This window comes from Rhamphochromis sp. 'chilingali', assembly GCF_963969265.1.
Source record: "Rhamphochromis sp. 'chilingali' genome assembly, chromosome: 4".
NCBI lineage: Eukaryota > Metazoa > Chordata > Actinopteri > Cichliformes > Cichlidae > Rhamphochromis > Rhamphochromis sp. 'chilingali'.
Genome location: NC_137948.1, coordinates 21,453,564 through 21,469,792, shown reverse-complemented (window position 1 = coordinate 21,469,792; position 16,229 = coordinate 21,453,564). Strand labels below are relative to the sequence as shown.

Here is a 16,229-nt window from a genome sequence, read left to right as displayed (position 1 = left end):
CTTCACATTGCAAAAGTCAATTAGTGATCATTTCTGGATGGTATATGGTTATATTTCACAGTAATGTAAAATGAAACATGTAGAATACTTTAACATAAAATTTTTAGTCACAAATATAACAAAAAGGCTATTTTCATTATGCTGGCAAATATTACAAAATGCACCACAAAATAAGTTAATTAAAACAGTAAAAAAAAAAAATAGTAGATAACATTTTTGGACCTACTGCCCTGGAGGAGTCTCATCATTCAGCTTAAATTAAAAATGTGCTTAGAGACACTGGTCTTGAGCAGTAGACCGGTCCTTGTATCTAACCATTTTTATAGATTTTTATTTAAAATACTGACCTATGAATCATTCAAGCATAAAAAGGCACCTAAATCAGTCAGTGTTAGGTCTACCTGTAACAGACAACTAAGCAAGGAACCAATTTTAAGCCTGTGATTAACACACATGATTTGATGCCATTCCCTCTGTTAAATCTACAAAACAATTCCAAAGTGCATTAATTTGTTTTTCACATAAATAAACATCATATTAATTAGAGTATTAATTGATAGGACAATAAAATGAAATTTGGTAAGATTTGGAGGAGCATATGCTGATCACATCTTTTTTTAATGAGCAGAAGCAACAACAGGACAGAGCAGGTGAGAATAGAGAAGATGAGGCATGTGGCATGCACATTAAAAAACAGAGGTAGTGGAGAGGTGAAGATGAAGAGAGAATCAGTACTACAGAAAAGAGCTAGAACAAGTTTTCAGAGCTCACATTTGCCATAATTCAAAAAGTGGCCAGATCAGATAAGACATGACACCTGATTTGATCCTTGTACATTTTTAAAGCAAACTGATAAACCTGCACTTTCTTTTATTCATTTAACCTTAAAACAATATAAAAATATAAAGTCTACACATCTAGTAAAAATGCATAAGATGTATGAGTCTCCAACATTTCAAACATTACTCTGGATGCTTATACCTTAGTGAATGTGGTGTTTCTAATAGGGTGTTACTCTAGGACAGATGGGTTTATGGCTAGAATCACAGTATATCTATTAGAATGAATTGAATTGCAGCACTGTGCTACATATACTGCCACTGGTTTGGTACTTCAAGCCTGATCAGACCAGTTATGAGTATGACAAACCAGCAGGCTTTTAATCTCTGTAGAGTGTGCATATGAAAGTAAGCTAAACAAGCACTTGAATGTTCAGGGTTGATTTAATTGACTCTTAAAAAGAGCAATTGGACCCAATAAACAGAAACTATTTCCATTTAAATTGACAATAGATTATTCTAAATATCTAAATCTCCAGTGATCCCAGTTTTAAAAAGAAATAACAGCAATAATAACAAACCCAATGAAGGACACTTGGGTTCTGCTGCTTTCCTGTCATACTGGTCAGATAACTGCTGAGCCAGGAGTAAGGTAGCACTTTCTTAAAAATAACAGGGTTCTTGGTGATCTGCACTGATGATCACTCTGTATGAAGCTACAATGTTTGGACCATTATGATGAGAAAAAATAGTGGTAATTCACAAAAATGATGAAGTCCATCTGCCGGAGGCTAGCAGGTAGAGTGTGGGAAATCAATGGGTTGCAGACTTTCACATCCACACAGAGGAGGAGAAATAACAGATAAGCATGGTGTGTATGCTGCTGGCAGTGTGTTTGAGATAACTGTCATGCTGAAAATGAAGCTGTTGCCCATCAGATGCTTTCCAGATTATATTGCATGGTGGGTCAAAATCTGATGGCACTTTTCTGTGTTCATATTCCCATCAAATGTGGCACGATCTTCAACATCACTGGCTGAAATGCACCGACCACGACAGAGGCTTCGCTGTGTTTTACAGATGACTGTACCTCCGCCTTTTCTCTCTGGTCTCCTTCCTTCAGAATGGCTTCCTGACAGCCACCCTTCCAGTTAGACAGTTTCTGATGAGTCTTCAGTCAACAGTAGATGGCTCTATTAAGAATCTCTCAGGTCCTGTGTCAAGTCTTCACTGGATTTGTTTTGTGCTTGAATGATTTGTGGGTCAGTGTTAAGTTACTTAACAAACAAACAAACATTCCTCTAAAAATTGTAAGGTACAAGGTCTGGACTGAAAATGAGTAAAAAAAACTTTAAAAAAAAGAAAAAAGAAAAAAGCAGCCAATGTCTAAAGAAAATCTCTGAAAGACCTGCAAGACACAATTAAGTCTCTCTCCTCGGAAAGAAAATATAAAAAGGTGAGGGGGTGGCTCAAGACTTTTGCACAGTAATGTACATAGAGAACTCATAAAAAGTAAAAACATATGAAACGTTTTGTGTGTGTTTGTAATTAAAACAAATACGTTGCATTATCCCGATATTCGAGAGCGCCATCATCTGGCGACATCGGGACTGTTCTTACCAGGAGGTAATATCAATGTAATAAAAGCGTAGGTAAATAATAGTCTTTTTAATCTATTTATTTCGTTATTTTGCGTGTTTGTTTCTGAGCATCTACAATTGTAAACCATTACAGCTGTTTTTCTTTTAAAACGAAAAGCTCGCGCTAGATGACGCCCCTAATGACGTCTTACGAAACGACAGCACTCGCGAAAGATCGTGATATCTCGTGAACTGAGAGTCGACCGAGGATGGAGGAAGAGGCTCGCAAGCTTCTCGCGGAGGGAATTAAAAAGAAATTAACCAGTCCCGGTAAAGGAGACTTATCGACCTTTCCCAATGGAACTAAGGTAAGACCTCCGGTCCCAGCGACTGATCGGGTTCAATCCAGGCTTTAGTCTGAGTAACGCGACGAGGTACGTTAGCTAATGCTATCGGCGTTTATACCTTTGCTAACACTTTGGACTCGAGTCAGTCCGAGTCTTTGCTGTATCGGACGCTTCTGTGTACACACATCACCGACAAGCTAGAGTGTTTTGTCGATTTATGGTGATACAGTAGTAGACGGGGTTAGGATCGTTTTAGGCCTGGTTCGTTTCCCCCCCTCTGTTTCATCTGATGGAAAGATAGGGGCGGGAACAGGACGGCCTGTGTTTGTAAATTCTGATTCGTCGAGCTCTCACGTCAGTCAATTTTTCATTTTTGTGATTGGTCACAGTGTGATACAACGCAGACCTTTACAGATATGTCATTTGGGGGTGCTAATTCTTCCTTCTTTTAGGTAATAACACCATTTCCCTTTTTATGATCAGGTGGTCTTTCACTACCGCACCAGCCTGTGTGAGGGCACCGTGCTGGATGACTCCAGAACCATGGGGGGCCGCAGTAAACCCATGGAGCTCATCCTGGGCAAAAAGTTTAAATTGGCTGTGTGGGAAAGACTGGTCATCACTATGAGAGAAGGAGAAGTTGCAGAATTTACCTGTGACACCAAGGTTGGTAAGCTGGTGATACTGGAATTGATTGGTTTAACAGTTCGTTCTTCCTCAGGGCTGATTGTATCTCTGTCTCATTCCTCAGCACACAGCACTTTATCCGCTTGTGTCCCAGTCCTTAAGAAACATCAGTGTTGGTAAGGACCCTCTGGAAGGCCAGAGGCACTGTTGTGGCATTGCCCAGATCCACTCGCACCACTCTCTGGGCCACAAGGACCTGGATCATCTCCAAGCCAATCCACAGCCACTTGTCTTTACTATCGAGCTGCTGGAGGTGAGCAGGAAGGAGAGCAACATCAATGGTGGTGCTGGGTTGGGTTCCAGTAATAGCACCAACACAGTACTTGAGTTTTTGTACATATATATTTTTGTATTTTCTTTATTGATTAGGCCATTAAAGATTGTGCTGTTAGTCCAAAGTGACACCTTAATTATGCTTGTTTGATCTTACCAGTAGTCCAAACTTAATAGAGCTTTTTTTTTTTATTCACAAAACGTCACCACAGCAGGTAGCTCTGCATGTTTGATTTGTCAGATTTTTAAATGTGAAGGATAATATTATTATTTTATTATCATTACGTTATCCATTAAGTAGATCAATGACTAAATGAGCTAAAAGGCAGCAGAATCTCACTTGTCAAAAGCTGGTACTGTAAAAATGTGTTATTTTTATATGAAAAATCATTATTAGAATAATTTTCAGTTAATTAGCTATAAATCAAATAGTTGTTTCAGCCTGTATTAACTTTGTATTAACTGTAAAGTTGTTTAATCTATATTATGAAATATTTTCAAGCTTTTCATGGGATCATGAAAAAGGAAAGAAAATACTAGTGAAAAATATATATTTTTCAAATTTCTTCCTCAGTAAATACACTCATTATATTCCATTAGTAGGTGCATCAAATATACTAAATATACTTCATGTGTCTCTCTACCTGCCCAGGTTCTTCCTCCCGGGTCATTCCAGCTGGATGTGTGGGCCATGACGGATAAAGAGAAACTCAGTTTTGTGCCTCGGATCCACGAGGAGGGCAACAAGCTCTTCAAAGAAGGCCACATCAGTGAGGCCAGAGACAAATACTACAATGGCATCGCCTGCCTTAAAAACCTACAGATCAAGGTTGGGGGACAGTCATGCATTTTGTGCACTGATAACCATGGACACATTGCTGTCATACATTTCCTTCCTTGAATATGTTTTCAAGTGGAATTAAGATTTGTGTCTCTTGTCATTTTGTTAATACTTTGTGAAATCTTTTATTCAGGAGCAACCTGGAGATGAAAGTTGGTTAAAGTTGGACGGGATGATCACAACACTGCTTCTCAACTACTGTCAGTGCCTCTTGCTCGAGGGCCAGTATTACGAGGTCATCGAACACTGCTCGTCCCTTCTCTTCAAATACGAGAGTAAGGCTGCATGACTCAAATTTAGTTAGTTTGCACCAATTTCACTGCTGACGGATGACACCACTTAAACGTTAGCGCAGGGCTCTAGACGAACTTTTTGCCATGGGCGTACCGGTACGCCTAACTTTAAAAAGTTAGGCGTACCGGCACAAAAGTTAGGGGCACACAAATTTTATAATAATTGATATAATATAATGTGTTTTTCTGGATACACTGTGCTTTTTCAGCATTCAAAGATTGATGACACCGTGTCAGAGCACTGGCTATGAATTTCAGACGGATCAGGCCTTAACTTAACAGAAAAGTTAGCAATAGTTCTTTTCCTATTGCAGCTACATCCACTTCTGTCGTGCCTAGGCTGCTCACTAGGGCTGGGTATCATCACTGATTTCTATAATCCATTCGATTCCGGTTTTCAAAAAGACGTTATCACAGCGCGGAACGGACGCATCAGAATCGCTAAGCTCCGACAGCGTGTCCGTCTACGGGCCGTCGGGTGAGAAAGCCGAGAAAGACAAAGTTGATTCTGATGCGTCGGGTCGTTCTGTGTTTACGTCTTTGTGTGGAATCCGTGTACCTGCTCTCATTTGCTGTTTGGTTGTTGTTGAAATGGTTTTGTGAGCTTTAATCTGAGAATCTGGCGTTTCTGGCAAAACACAGTTATATTTAAAAGTCGATTCAGGATTTAATGAATTGATATCGCTTTATTCAAGCTACTCACCTCCCACTTCCACCTGCACTTTCAACTGGACCACGGCCAATCAGAGAGGTCCCGCCCCTTACTATCTCTGATAGGTTATTCCACGATAGGGGCAAAATGTGTGTCTGTTGTTGACCACAGGGAAGGTTGCAGATTTTTTTTTTTTTTTTTTTTTTGCTACCTGAACAGTTGGTCGCACAGGTGCAACCAAATGGTTTTTTTTTTTAGTCGCACCACTGAAAAATTTGGTCGCATTTGCGACCAAATTGGTCGCACTCAAGAGCCCTGTTGTATATAACAAGAGCTGGGTCAGTGGATCACCTGGTTCCACCTCGTGGCCACAGATGCAACCACGCATCGATGTCATGCCCATGTCCTCCGATCCACTCCGGGGTATTACACAGAAAGTTGAACAGACGCAGAAACCAGCCTGAACCTGACTGATCGTATCAGTTGTGGTTGTCGTATTAGTCTTGTTTTTTTTTTTTTTCATTTCTATATTAAAATGGTAAAATACTGTTACTATTTTTGGCATTTATTCTTTACCATTTGGGAGTTTTATCACCAACACAAGGGTGCTCAGCATAATAAAATAAATCATTATACGTAGGTTATTTTACTTGTGACAGCTGATTGCTTCACAATTGCCCTCTGCACATACAAACACTAAACTATATCTCATGCCATACAAGTGAACTGTGCAGTTGTTCAGGGTTATTATGGCATGGAAAAGCGTCTCACTGTCATTAATATTATTGGACGCTGCTATTCTCGTTAGCTCATCCGTCCGAAGGATTGATGTGATGGCAAGGCACAAGAATTGCTCCTCCTGCTACTGTGGTAGTCAGATTTTAATAAAACGAGTGTTTTCGGGCCTCCTCGACTTCTCAGTGGATTTAAATTCTTGTTAGGTTTAGAAAAAACGTTCTTTCTGCATGTCACACATTACAATAATTTGCAAATTATGATGGATAACAAGCCAGTTGAGCTCCTATCTAATAATGATGTGTATGTGTTAGTCTCTGTAGAGAAATTACTCCTCTGCATTTAACCCATTCACCCAGTGAAGCAGTGGGCAGCCACCAGTGCAGCGCCCGAGGAGCAGTGGGTGGCTACAGTACCTTGCTCAGGGGTACCTCAGGGTAGCCGTTCAGTGGATTCGACCCCTGACCTTCCAATCATGGGCAACCACTTTACCTACTGAGCTATCCCTGCCCTGTGTCACCAATGCTGTAGTTTGAATAGCTGTTCTTCCTCCTCCTAACAGACAACGTAAAGGCCCTTTACAAGCGCGCTAAAGCCCACGCTGCTGTGTGGAACGAGACGGAGGCGCGAGCCGACTTCGCGAAGCTCTTGGAACTGGATCCTTCTCTGGGACCGTCTGTGGCCAAGGAGCTGAAAACCATGGAGGAGAGGATCCGCTCCAAACAGAAGGAGGAAAAGGGTCGCTACAAGGACCTGTTCAACTACAACACGCCACCAGCTACTGCCACTACAGTCAGTGCAGTTTGAGTTTTTCCTAATTGCACTGATCATATTCACAGGCCCGCAAGTGAGGAGCTTGTTTTGTAAGTAAGTCGTATTGTGCTTTAATGAAGCGTGTTATACTCCTTCCTTCTTGCAGGGTTGAAGTCTCGATGAGTTGGACTCGAGAGGATGCCTGTTAATTTCAAGATGGAGGAGAGAAACAGTCGGTGCGCTCGGCGTTTCACTTTTATTCCATCCAAGCCAAACACCCAGCCACGGGTCGATGCGCAAACAAAACTTGCATTGCAGCTTTAGTCCTCTAAATGTTAAATTAAGATTTTGATTTGAAAATGTTTGTTGTAGCTGGAATTTAAAGTGAAAACCCAGTTTTTTTAGAGGACTGTAATGTAAGGCACAGCCATTAATTCAGTCTGTAATATTAATTTAAAGGAAGGTTTGTTTTTTTTTCCATTTACCTTCTTAAAGGGAGCGTTTTCCTTTTAATGATCAACTTATCTGCAATTTGGGAGCCCATTACCATGATCAAAATGATCAGAAAATCTTGTTTTTTTGGACAATCATGTATCTCATCTTTGCCTCGCACCCCCTTTCTATTATGGTCACAGCAGAATCACCATGACTACATGATACGTGGGCCATGAAACGTAACCTCTGCGAAAATCTTATAAAACACTTTCATTGTCTTTGCTTTCTACTGTGTACTTATTTCACGTATGTACTAAATCGTTAGCTTCATAGCATAATTGCCTAAGTCATTTGACTAAGTCAATGACTTAGGCACTTATGCTATGAAGCTAACGAAATACTACCTTTATTTTTATGTCAAGATGTACTCTGCGCAAACTCACAGTATCTCATTCACTTGCTTAGAAAGAGCTACTCTACTGTTCATGTGAAGCAGTGCGTCATTTAGCCCAAGCTTGCCTGCAGTGACATGTTATTGAGGTTGTGATTGTGGAACTGTAAATAAATCTGTGTTTATCCTCAGCTTTGTGTTTTGTTAAATACGGCCTATAGAGCTGGATTTATTTAAAAAAAAAATTTGGATGTTTTCTATCAATCAGAAGTCTTGAGTGAAAAAAAACAAACTGTCCTTGCTCTTTAAACGTTTTCTAGATTAAGGCCGTTGAGTTTAATTTCCTAAAAATAAAGAAATAAATCTGCCAAGTATGTTGTCAAAACACTATTTCCAAGGTCAATAAACATTTCAACTACTTTTATAAAAACAAAAAACACTCCATTCAAAGATGTTGAGTCACATTTGTTTGATAAAACCTACTGTAACATCTTAAAAACCTAAAAAGCATTTTACAGTTTTTTTGTGATTTTTTTTTTTTTATTTATACATACCGAATCTCAAAAATCTGGTTTACAAAATTTCCATACTAACAAACTGACATGAGATATACAGAGTTCTTGGGAATGAGAAACATCCGATGTGTGTTTACAAAATATGGAAAACAAAACAAGGGTGAAAGGAACAGGAGGATATTCAAGATGTACAGAATAACAGAAAATGCTCATGGGTTGAAAACTGGATGTTCAAAATCGACACAGGAGCACTGGTGCAGTGGGGACATCTTTTAAAAAAGTCAACTTTCTTGGTCAAATCCCATTGTTGAACAAATATAAACATTCCCATCCACTTTGATATCCCCAGCTTGACCTAAAAATGTGCTGAAATTCCCCACATTTTTAAAATAGATATAAAATTTTCTGTTTGCGTACGCCCAACGAGTTGCAGAAAGTTTGTCTTTACCAAAATGGGCGAGGGGGAAATGCTGTGAACAGATACAAGGGGGCATAATGCACCTCTAAAAAGCCAGTGGAAAGAGGAAGGATTTAATTTATAATAACAAAAAAAAAAAAAAAAGGTTATAAAACATCGAATGGGGATCACGATGTGGGCAGGTGTCACAGGAAAAACAGTGCCAGGTGGAGGGATTTGTCCAAAAGGTTATGTGCGGGCGCTTCTCTCCGTCTCTGCAAGACACTCCCTGACCAGTGCACGGGCATGGATTATACCTGTATGACACAAACACAAGGCAAGTTTACAAAAAAATAAAGAAATTTAAAAAAACCTCAAATACAACAAACGCAACAGTCATTACTGCCAAGTTAGAGGTCTCTCATTAACCAAGAAAACTGAGTTGATTTAACCCATAAAAGTATTTCAAAGAAGACCCGCTAATGTTGTTTTCTTACCTAATTAGTGAAAAGTTGCTGTCATTTCATATTCCAGCTATACCTCAAAAACACTTTTTGGCTATCATGCCATTTAAAATTTTAACTTTCCTTTTATACTTTTAATAAAATTCTAGTTTTTGTGTTTTTACCCCAAACTTCCTGCATTTGTTTCCTATGGAATTACCCTATATTCTTACAAAGTGTGAGTGTCAGGAATATATTTTTGTGGACCACAAAGAGTGCAACCACTTAGGTTATTTTACACAACAAGAACTAACACACAGTTTATCCCCAGTGATTGTGTCACTGTAGACAAACGCTTGTGCCATTCACGGGAAGGTTCAGATTTTTACAATATAATCCAAACAAGCCCGTCGAGTATGGCCTAAAGATCTTCTTGGTTTGTGATGCACAAATCTGGACTCAACAAAATGGTGGATGAAAATACCAGAGAAGGGAAAAAAAGCACAACTGATCCTGTTCTACAATAAGACCAAAGGAGGTGTAGATACTGTGGATACACAAGACTTCTGGAATGATGCATTTTGGACACACAAGACTAAAGTGGAGATATTCTGGGTAATGCACAGCACAACACAAATCAAACACAGCATATCAGCACAAACATCTGTCTTGAACTATCAGAGTGGTGGAGGTACAGAACAAATCCCTGCAAACTTCAATGAACTGAAGCAGCTTTGTAAAGAAGAGTGGGATCATTACTCCAAAGATATGAAACTCAGCCATACAGAAAATGAGAACTTATTTTTAGTTATTGCTGCTAAATGTACACAAGCTACCAAATAATAGAGTGTACTTATAGTTTCACAGGACTGCACAGTCATGTGACAAACCTTATCTTTTAAATGCATGTATGCAACTCAGTTTCACTAAATTCTTCACTGTGCCCCACACTTTGACAAATGTGTCTTAGTGGATAACTGACTGTGATAACTTCCAGCTGTCATGGGGGGCTTTACCTGGCAAATTTCTTATAAATGTGTTTATTGGGCTTTAAGTCTTCAGCTGGAGTCAGAGACAATTTTCTTTATATAAAAGGATAATAACAGAGCACTGTTACTGCAGCTAGTAAATAAGCATTTTCAGAATAAGCTGTGTGAAATCCACATTCACCAAAGAGCTAAGGCAAGTGAACAGTTCACCAGTCTTCCTCTGATTCCATTTGCATAATAGATGCATTAAAAAAAACAAAAAACTTCACCCCACCCCCCAAACACCGAAACAACAACAACAATGATCTGAATCCTACTGACATGCACTTTTGACTACTAAAACATACCTCTCTTTAGCCTCTCCATAGCGCTCTTGCTCCCTGCATACGTGGGCCTGATCTCACGGCTCATCTCCTCAATGACAGACAGGAGCTCACTGTAGGTGGACCCTTGGGACACTTTCACAGGCTGTTTGGGAAAGTAGTAAAAAACGTTAGTCATGTCACAGTTCCACATACACACCAGACATGAATGAAAAAATGTAGATTTTTTTTCTTTTTTTGTAGAATGACATGAAAAATATGTTTGCTTTTTACAGCAGATGTAACAACAATGTTCCCTGTAATTTTTCATGTGTCTGAGCGAACACACAAACTCCCTGAGCGGACCCTTGGACCACTGTGAGCAACAGCAGACTTGTGCACTGTGATCACGCCAGCATCGAATCCATCCAAGTTACATGGTTTATTAAAATAATCAAATTACAGCATTTACATTTATGTTAGACTACTTTTAATTAACTGCTTTAGCCCACTTACAATGAAAATTTAAAAGAAATCTTGTTCATGACCTGTGTAGTATGTTAACACTATTGGAAGTACAAATAACTTGAACTCCAATTTTGAAAACACAACTTTATTTTTTTTATAAAGCTCTGACTTGTATTATGAGTCTGAGGTCTGGGAGAGAGTCCTGTAACTCTCTGTCTGCAAAATACAGTATATAAAGACCAATGCTGGGCAATTAATTATATAGTTACTTCTTCAAAAAAGTAACTGAGTTTTGCAAACAACAAAGTTTTTTGCAGCTGTTTACCTAAAAGGTTTTTTTTAAACAAACATTTCACACTATTTACAGAACAATCAGGTGTTCTGCATCAAATCTGATGCCACACAAATTATTTGTGCCACCAAGAAAATAATTTCTGTCCACTATGATAAAGGAGAACATCAAAAGCCTGATACCTGCAGGCCTGACAACAGGAGATGCATCACTCCTGTAACACCTGTAACATTTAGTTCTGACACACACAACAAAACTATTGAATACACTACACACTAACTACACAAGATTTGCGCTAAATGTCCCAAATCACTCACATCTCAAAACCGCCGTAACTTCTAAAACTTCCTCCCGTTTCTTTACAACTAAATGCCATGTTTTGATTGCTCGACATGGTACATTTTTCGACCAATAGGAAAGAGTGGGGGTGTTTTGGTTTTGTCTTTGCTAACAGGCGGAGATTGCGTTCGAGCGTTTTCCTTATAAAACGCTGTTTTTACTGTTTCAGGAAGGAAGAAAGAAAACCAAACATTGTATATTTCTTTTTTTATCACAACTCTGGTTTCACATGACCTATCAACACAATTTAAAAAGTGGTATAAAGTCCAGACTTTTTCCCGTCTGTCCTGCTCACATCTCCAATGGTTGTACACGTTGTCATTAATGTGGCTTCACTCCACATCAGCCACGCCGCTTTGCTGGCTAAAACACCAGTGTCGGCACAGAAGGACGCTGTCATAGCTTGTCAACGACGTTGATTAGCTGCGTATATACGAATGTGAATCGCATCATTGGCTGGACTATGGGATAAGGTGGCATCGTTCTAATCCCATAGGGGAGCAGCCAGTCACTCACTGACTAACACTATAAAACAGAATTGTTAACGTATTTACTTTAATTTCAATTCAGGTAAGGATTTTTTTTGTGCGCAATGCAGATTTTTTCTGCACAGAGACTGTGCCAGCTGTGCGCAATTGCGCACGCGCGCAGCTTAGAGGGAACATTGTGTAACAATGATGAAATAATTATAATACTGCAATGATGTAGTATTGTAGTGTTCAAGTATTCACTGTCTCATCTAACAATAATGTAACTGCTCCCATGTCCTCTCAGAACTCTTTTGAAATCAAGTTCCCTTCAGTGGTTTCAATTTATGCTAATGAAACATGCTTCAGTCAAACCGTGACCGCCTTCCACTGCCAACAATATTTACTGTACTTAATCAATATAGCACTAATAAGTAGTGCAGAAAGGCACATTTTTTTCTACTACCTTAGAGGGTGACTTTACTGATAGACATTTCTATAGTATCTTCTTGTATGTTGTAATGCTTTAACTTAACTTACTTAAACTTAACTGTTTAACTCCTAATGCTTCACTTTTTGCTGGATGTATGGGAACAAAAACAAACTTCTGTGCAGCTTCAAATAAAGCAGATTTTATCACGCCTTTCAGAAATAATTCAGTAACAGTAAAGAGGTGAATTTAATCAAACCCCAGGCTGGGACATGAGTGTGAAAAGTATGTGAATACACAAGTTGTTTTTTTTTTTAAATTTATTTACTCAGTTAAGGTCCAGTATTGACATAATCAGAGTGGTTGAAAATCCATGTTTGGTGACCTATGCTTCAGTAAAAACATGACAACTCTTTACTAAAGCAGTCTGTATTCAAGTATCAGAGCAATTAAATTGTTGTTGTACCTGAACAAAGCCCATGGAGGGCGGGCCAAAGTCACTGAAGGCTGGCCTGAAGTTGGACGACGATGGAAGAGAGGGAGAGGGCACAGAAGACCCTGGCCAGAAGGAGAGAAGAGATAGAACACATTAAAGGCTGAACCTAAAACACAAGCAATTTTGTTTCAAATGTAAAATCTTAAAAAATAGTTTAATAATACTATTATGCTGTATTGTTAATGACTGATAAAATATTGTGTGGGGCAGCACTGGTTTATGAAGGCAATGGGACTGTTGAACATAGTCACAGTGTGAACTGTTTTATACATACACACCACAGGAAACTGACAACATGCTAATAACGGCACTGCACAACATTAAAGCTGGTCCTAAAGTACCTGGTGGAGTGTGGTTGGAGCCAGATGGTGCAGGAGCAATGGGTTTGTAACTCATGGCGATTTCAGCAGGCAGCTCCCCGTACGACGTGCCGCTTCCTTCAGTCCCGTCAACCCGATACTTATACAGCTTTACAGGTGATGATGAGCTCCTAAGAGCTAATGCATAAAGATACACAGAAACACAAATGCAATTCAATCCATGAATAGAAGGAAGCAAAGGAAGCTGTGAATCAGAATAATCAGGAATCACCATCAACAAAAGTCGGAGAGGAAATGAGCACAATTGACCTTTCTTTAACAGCAGTAGCAAGACTTGTCAGCCTGGATGTGTTTGGGAGCAACACAAGCATTTTTTATGTAAAAAAAACGGAGCACGTTTGCCTTAGGTCACACATTACACAACAAAATTTATGACCTGTCAGTGGAAACGTTTCTCATTCAGGTTGCTTTTGCAGCAGAGAGATGAGAAAACCGACAGGAAACCAAGGTCCTCACTGCGGACATTTTATACTCTGTGCTAAAATGACGCCTTTTCTTAGGTTCAACTTTAACATTTGAACTTTATGGCAAAAATTAACAGGCTTGAATTCAGAAAAGATCATTATGCTGTATTACATGATCATTACTGCTGTAGTCACATTTACTTCTGATCAGACATTCGCAGAGCACTTGTTTTGTACATAAAGCATAACATTTCTACCCATCCCCATGTCCTCTATATATATATAAATATTAAACCTTATACTGCCCCATTAATTATAGCAAAGTTATTGTGAAAAATTTAAAAAAAAAGTTAACTCATTCACAGGGGACCAGGTGGATTTCAATGATTTTAGCTGACCCATGATAGTAACTTGCACTGTATGGGAAAGTACATTAAATCTTCCCATTCAGTCACAAAACAACAAGTGCCATTAAAAACATACCCATGCTCGTGTTCAACCAAATGAGCTTTCACAGGTCATCTAAGAGTCCGCTGGACTCTAATTTAACAATTTGCAGCAAAAACATCGTAATTACAATACAAGTTCCCTAATCTGTCAATGGTACTCTGACTGCAGAGAACCATAGCTTAATATCAGACTACACTGAATGTGTCAACCTGTGAACTGTACTTGTTTTGTGTTTTAAGCCGCCTCTAATGAAGCTTTTCATAGGCTGGGTGAGTGTGAATGTGGTCACTCAAAGTCGCACGAGGGGAGCCCAGAGGTGCTCAATGAAACAAAAGCTGACGTTAGCATTTACATAAAGCTGCCAAGCTAACTACTACTTGGTAACGTTAGCCGGATTAGCTTGCTTTTGCCGGTTACCACAAAAACATAAGTAAACCCCAACCAAACAGGCTTACCGTTTACATTCTAATACAGACAGCGACTATTAATAGCGTTAAACTAAACTTGTGACCACCGATGACACCTGAAACGATACAAAAAAGTGGCAATTTTGTACCTTTTTAGGGAGACGTGAAATCCTCTGTGGGACGCGAGCTCTGACTCTTCCTCAGTGACTGAGTCTGCGCAGACGAGGGGGCTGTTTTTTCTTTTTCTTTTTTAATCTTTACAGCGATTTGATTGGTCGGTTTACATGTGACATATGTCCTAAATGTTTCGTCACCAGAAACTACTACCGCGCCAAACCCGCGTCATACGTAGGGAAAATGAAAATACGAACGCTGAAACAAATGGCAGATATAGTTATAGATAAATACATTACGATATTTAGGAGAGAAATTCTTTCCCATTTACATAATAATTATAAAGTCTAGAAGAACTTTTAGACTTTGAAACATGTCTGAATAGTTAATATGAAATGGGAACATTTTACCCCTTGATGTACCTTCATTTTTCTGTTTTCACTCCCACATTTTAAATTTAAATATATATTTGCGTAACTTGATTGAATGCTTTACTCATGATAAAAAATTGTTCCCATTAATACTTTATTACATAGGTAATTACAATTCATGCAAGGGCATAGATAGATAGATAGATAGATAGATAGATAGATAGATAGATAGATAGATAGATAGATAGATAGATAGATAGATAGATAGATAGATAGATAGATAGATAGATAGATAGATAGATAGATAGATAGTCAAGGCTGAGAAGGTCTGGACATGTGCAGAGGGATAATGGATATACTGGACAAGGGATGTAGAAGGAGAGAAAGGGAAAGATCAGAGGGTTGATGTGAAAGAGAAGAATGCAAGGGACAGGGTGAGATGGAGGCAGTTGAGGCGCTGCAGTGACCCCTTAAATGGAGCAGCCAAAGAAGAAGAATAGGATCACAAAAGATGTCCTTTTTGCAGTACTACAGCATGTTTACATGTTACACATTTCGATGTTTTTTTTCCTCGCTACCTAGCCTGACCTGTCTCCCCAATGTGATGTTTGTGTATTGCATGTACAGTCGGCAAGGTCGGTCATCTTCGGGAAAAAGACCTGCAACTGACAAATAAAGGCTATCTCATCTCTCATCTCACATTTCCTGTAGTAAAGCAGCGGTCCCCAACCTTTTTTTTGCGCCACGGACCGGTTTATGCCCGACAATATTTTCATGGACCGGTCTTTAAGGTGTCGCGGATAAATACAACAAAATAAAACTAGTACCGGTACCGAAAAAAAGAACATTTATTCATAGCACACGTGAAAAGACCAAGGAAAACCAAGTAAACGATAAAAACGATAACAAAATAACGCTGAAAATTGATAAAAACCCTGAAAACTATACATTTCACACCTGAGCCTCAACTCTCGCGGCCCGGTACCAAACGACTCATGGACCGCTACCGGTCCGAGGCCCGGGGGTTGGGGACCGCTGTAGTAAAGTACCAACATTTGAGTTTAAATACACTGAGCTGAGCTTATGATAACTGTATGATGTTAAGTTTTCATGTTGATGATGTTAAGTCCTAATATGCTGTAATAGTTCTCAGATAAACTCGGTGGAATAAAAAAAAAGAGAAATATTCCCTCTTAAAT

General features: G+C 39.1%; 2 protein-coding genes across 3 annotated transcripts; one reads left to right on the top strand and one right to left on the bottom strand.

Moving 5' to 3' along the window:
- Positions 1-2,358: 2,358 nt before the first annotated feature.
- aip (aryl hydrocarbon receptor interacting protein) lies at positions 2,359-7,957 on the top strand (the record flags this gene model as incomplete). 2 transcript variants are annotated; one of them, XM_080879562.1, is made up of 7 exons in its annotated part: positions 2,571-2,727; positions 3,190-3,372; positions 3,458-3,646; positions 4,319-4,495; positions 4,641-4,782; positions 6,750-6,979; positions 7,107-7,957. In XM_080879562.1, the coding sequence occupies exons 1-7, from the start codon at positions 2,629-2,631 to the stop codon at positions 7,110-7,112; spliced, it is 1,026 nt and encodes a 341-aa protein (XP_080735688.1). In that variant the 5' UTR covers positions 2,571-2,628. The 2 variants fall into 2 exon arrangements, with proteins under 2 accessions (XP_080735687.1, XP_080735688.1); XM_080879561.1 differs by lacking the exon at positions 7,107-7,957 and having other exon boundaries at positions 2,359-2,727; positions 6,750-6,994.
- Positions 7,958-8,756: 799 nt separating this feature from the next.
- Positions 8,757-14,773, bottom strand: cdk2ap2 (cyclin dependent kinase 2 associated protein 2). Its single transcript, XM_080879564.1, has 5 exons — positions 14,695-14,773; positions 13,246-13,401; positions 12,875-12,966; positions 10,458-10,578; positions 8,757-8,995 (listed from the first exon to the last, which is right to left on the bottom strand). The coding sequence occupies exons 2-5, from the start codon at positions 13,298-13,300 to the stop codon at positions 8,928-8,930; spliced, it is 336 nt and encodes a 111-aa protein (XP_080735690.1). The 5' UTR covers positions 13,301-13,401; positions 14,695-14,773; the 3' UTR covers positions 8,757-8,927.
- Positions 14,774-16,229: the final 1,456 nt, after the last annotated feature.

Coding starts and splice junctions, on each gene's coding strand:
- cdk2ap2 (XM_080879564.1), bottom strand. CDS start 13,300: ATGAGTTACAAACCCATTGCTCCTGCACCATCTGGCTCCAACCACACT. Junction 10,579..12,874: donor CCTCCATGGGCTTTGTTCAG/GTACAACAACAA, acceptor TTTCCCAAACAG/CCTGTGAAAGTGTCCCAAGG. Junction 8,996..10,457: donor TATGGAGAGGCTAAAGAGAG/GTATGTTTTAGT, acceptor TGTGTCATACAG/GTATAATCCATGCCCGTGCA.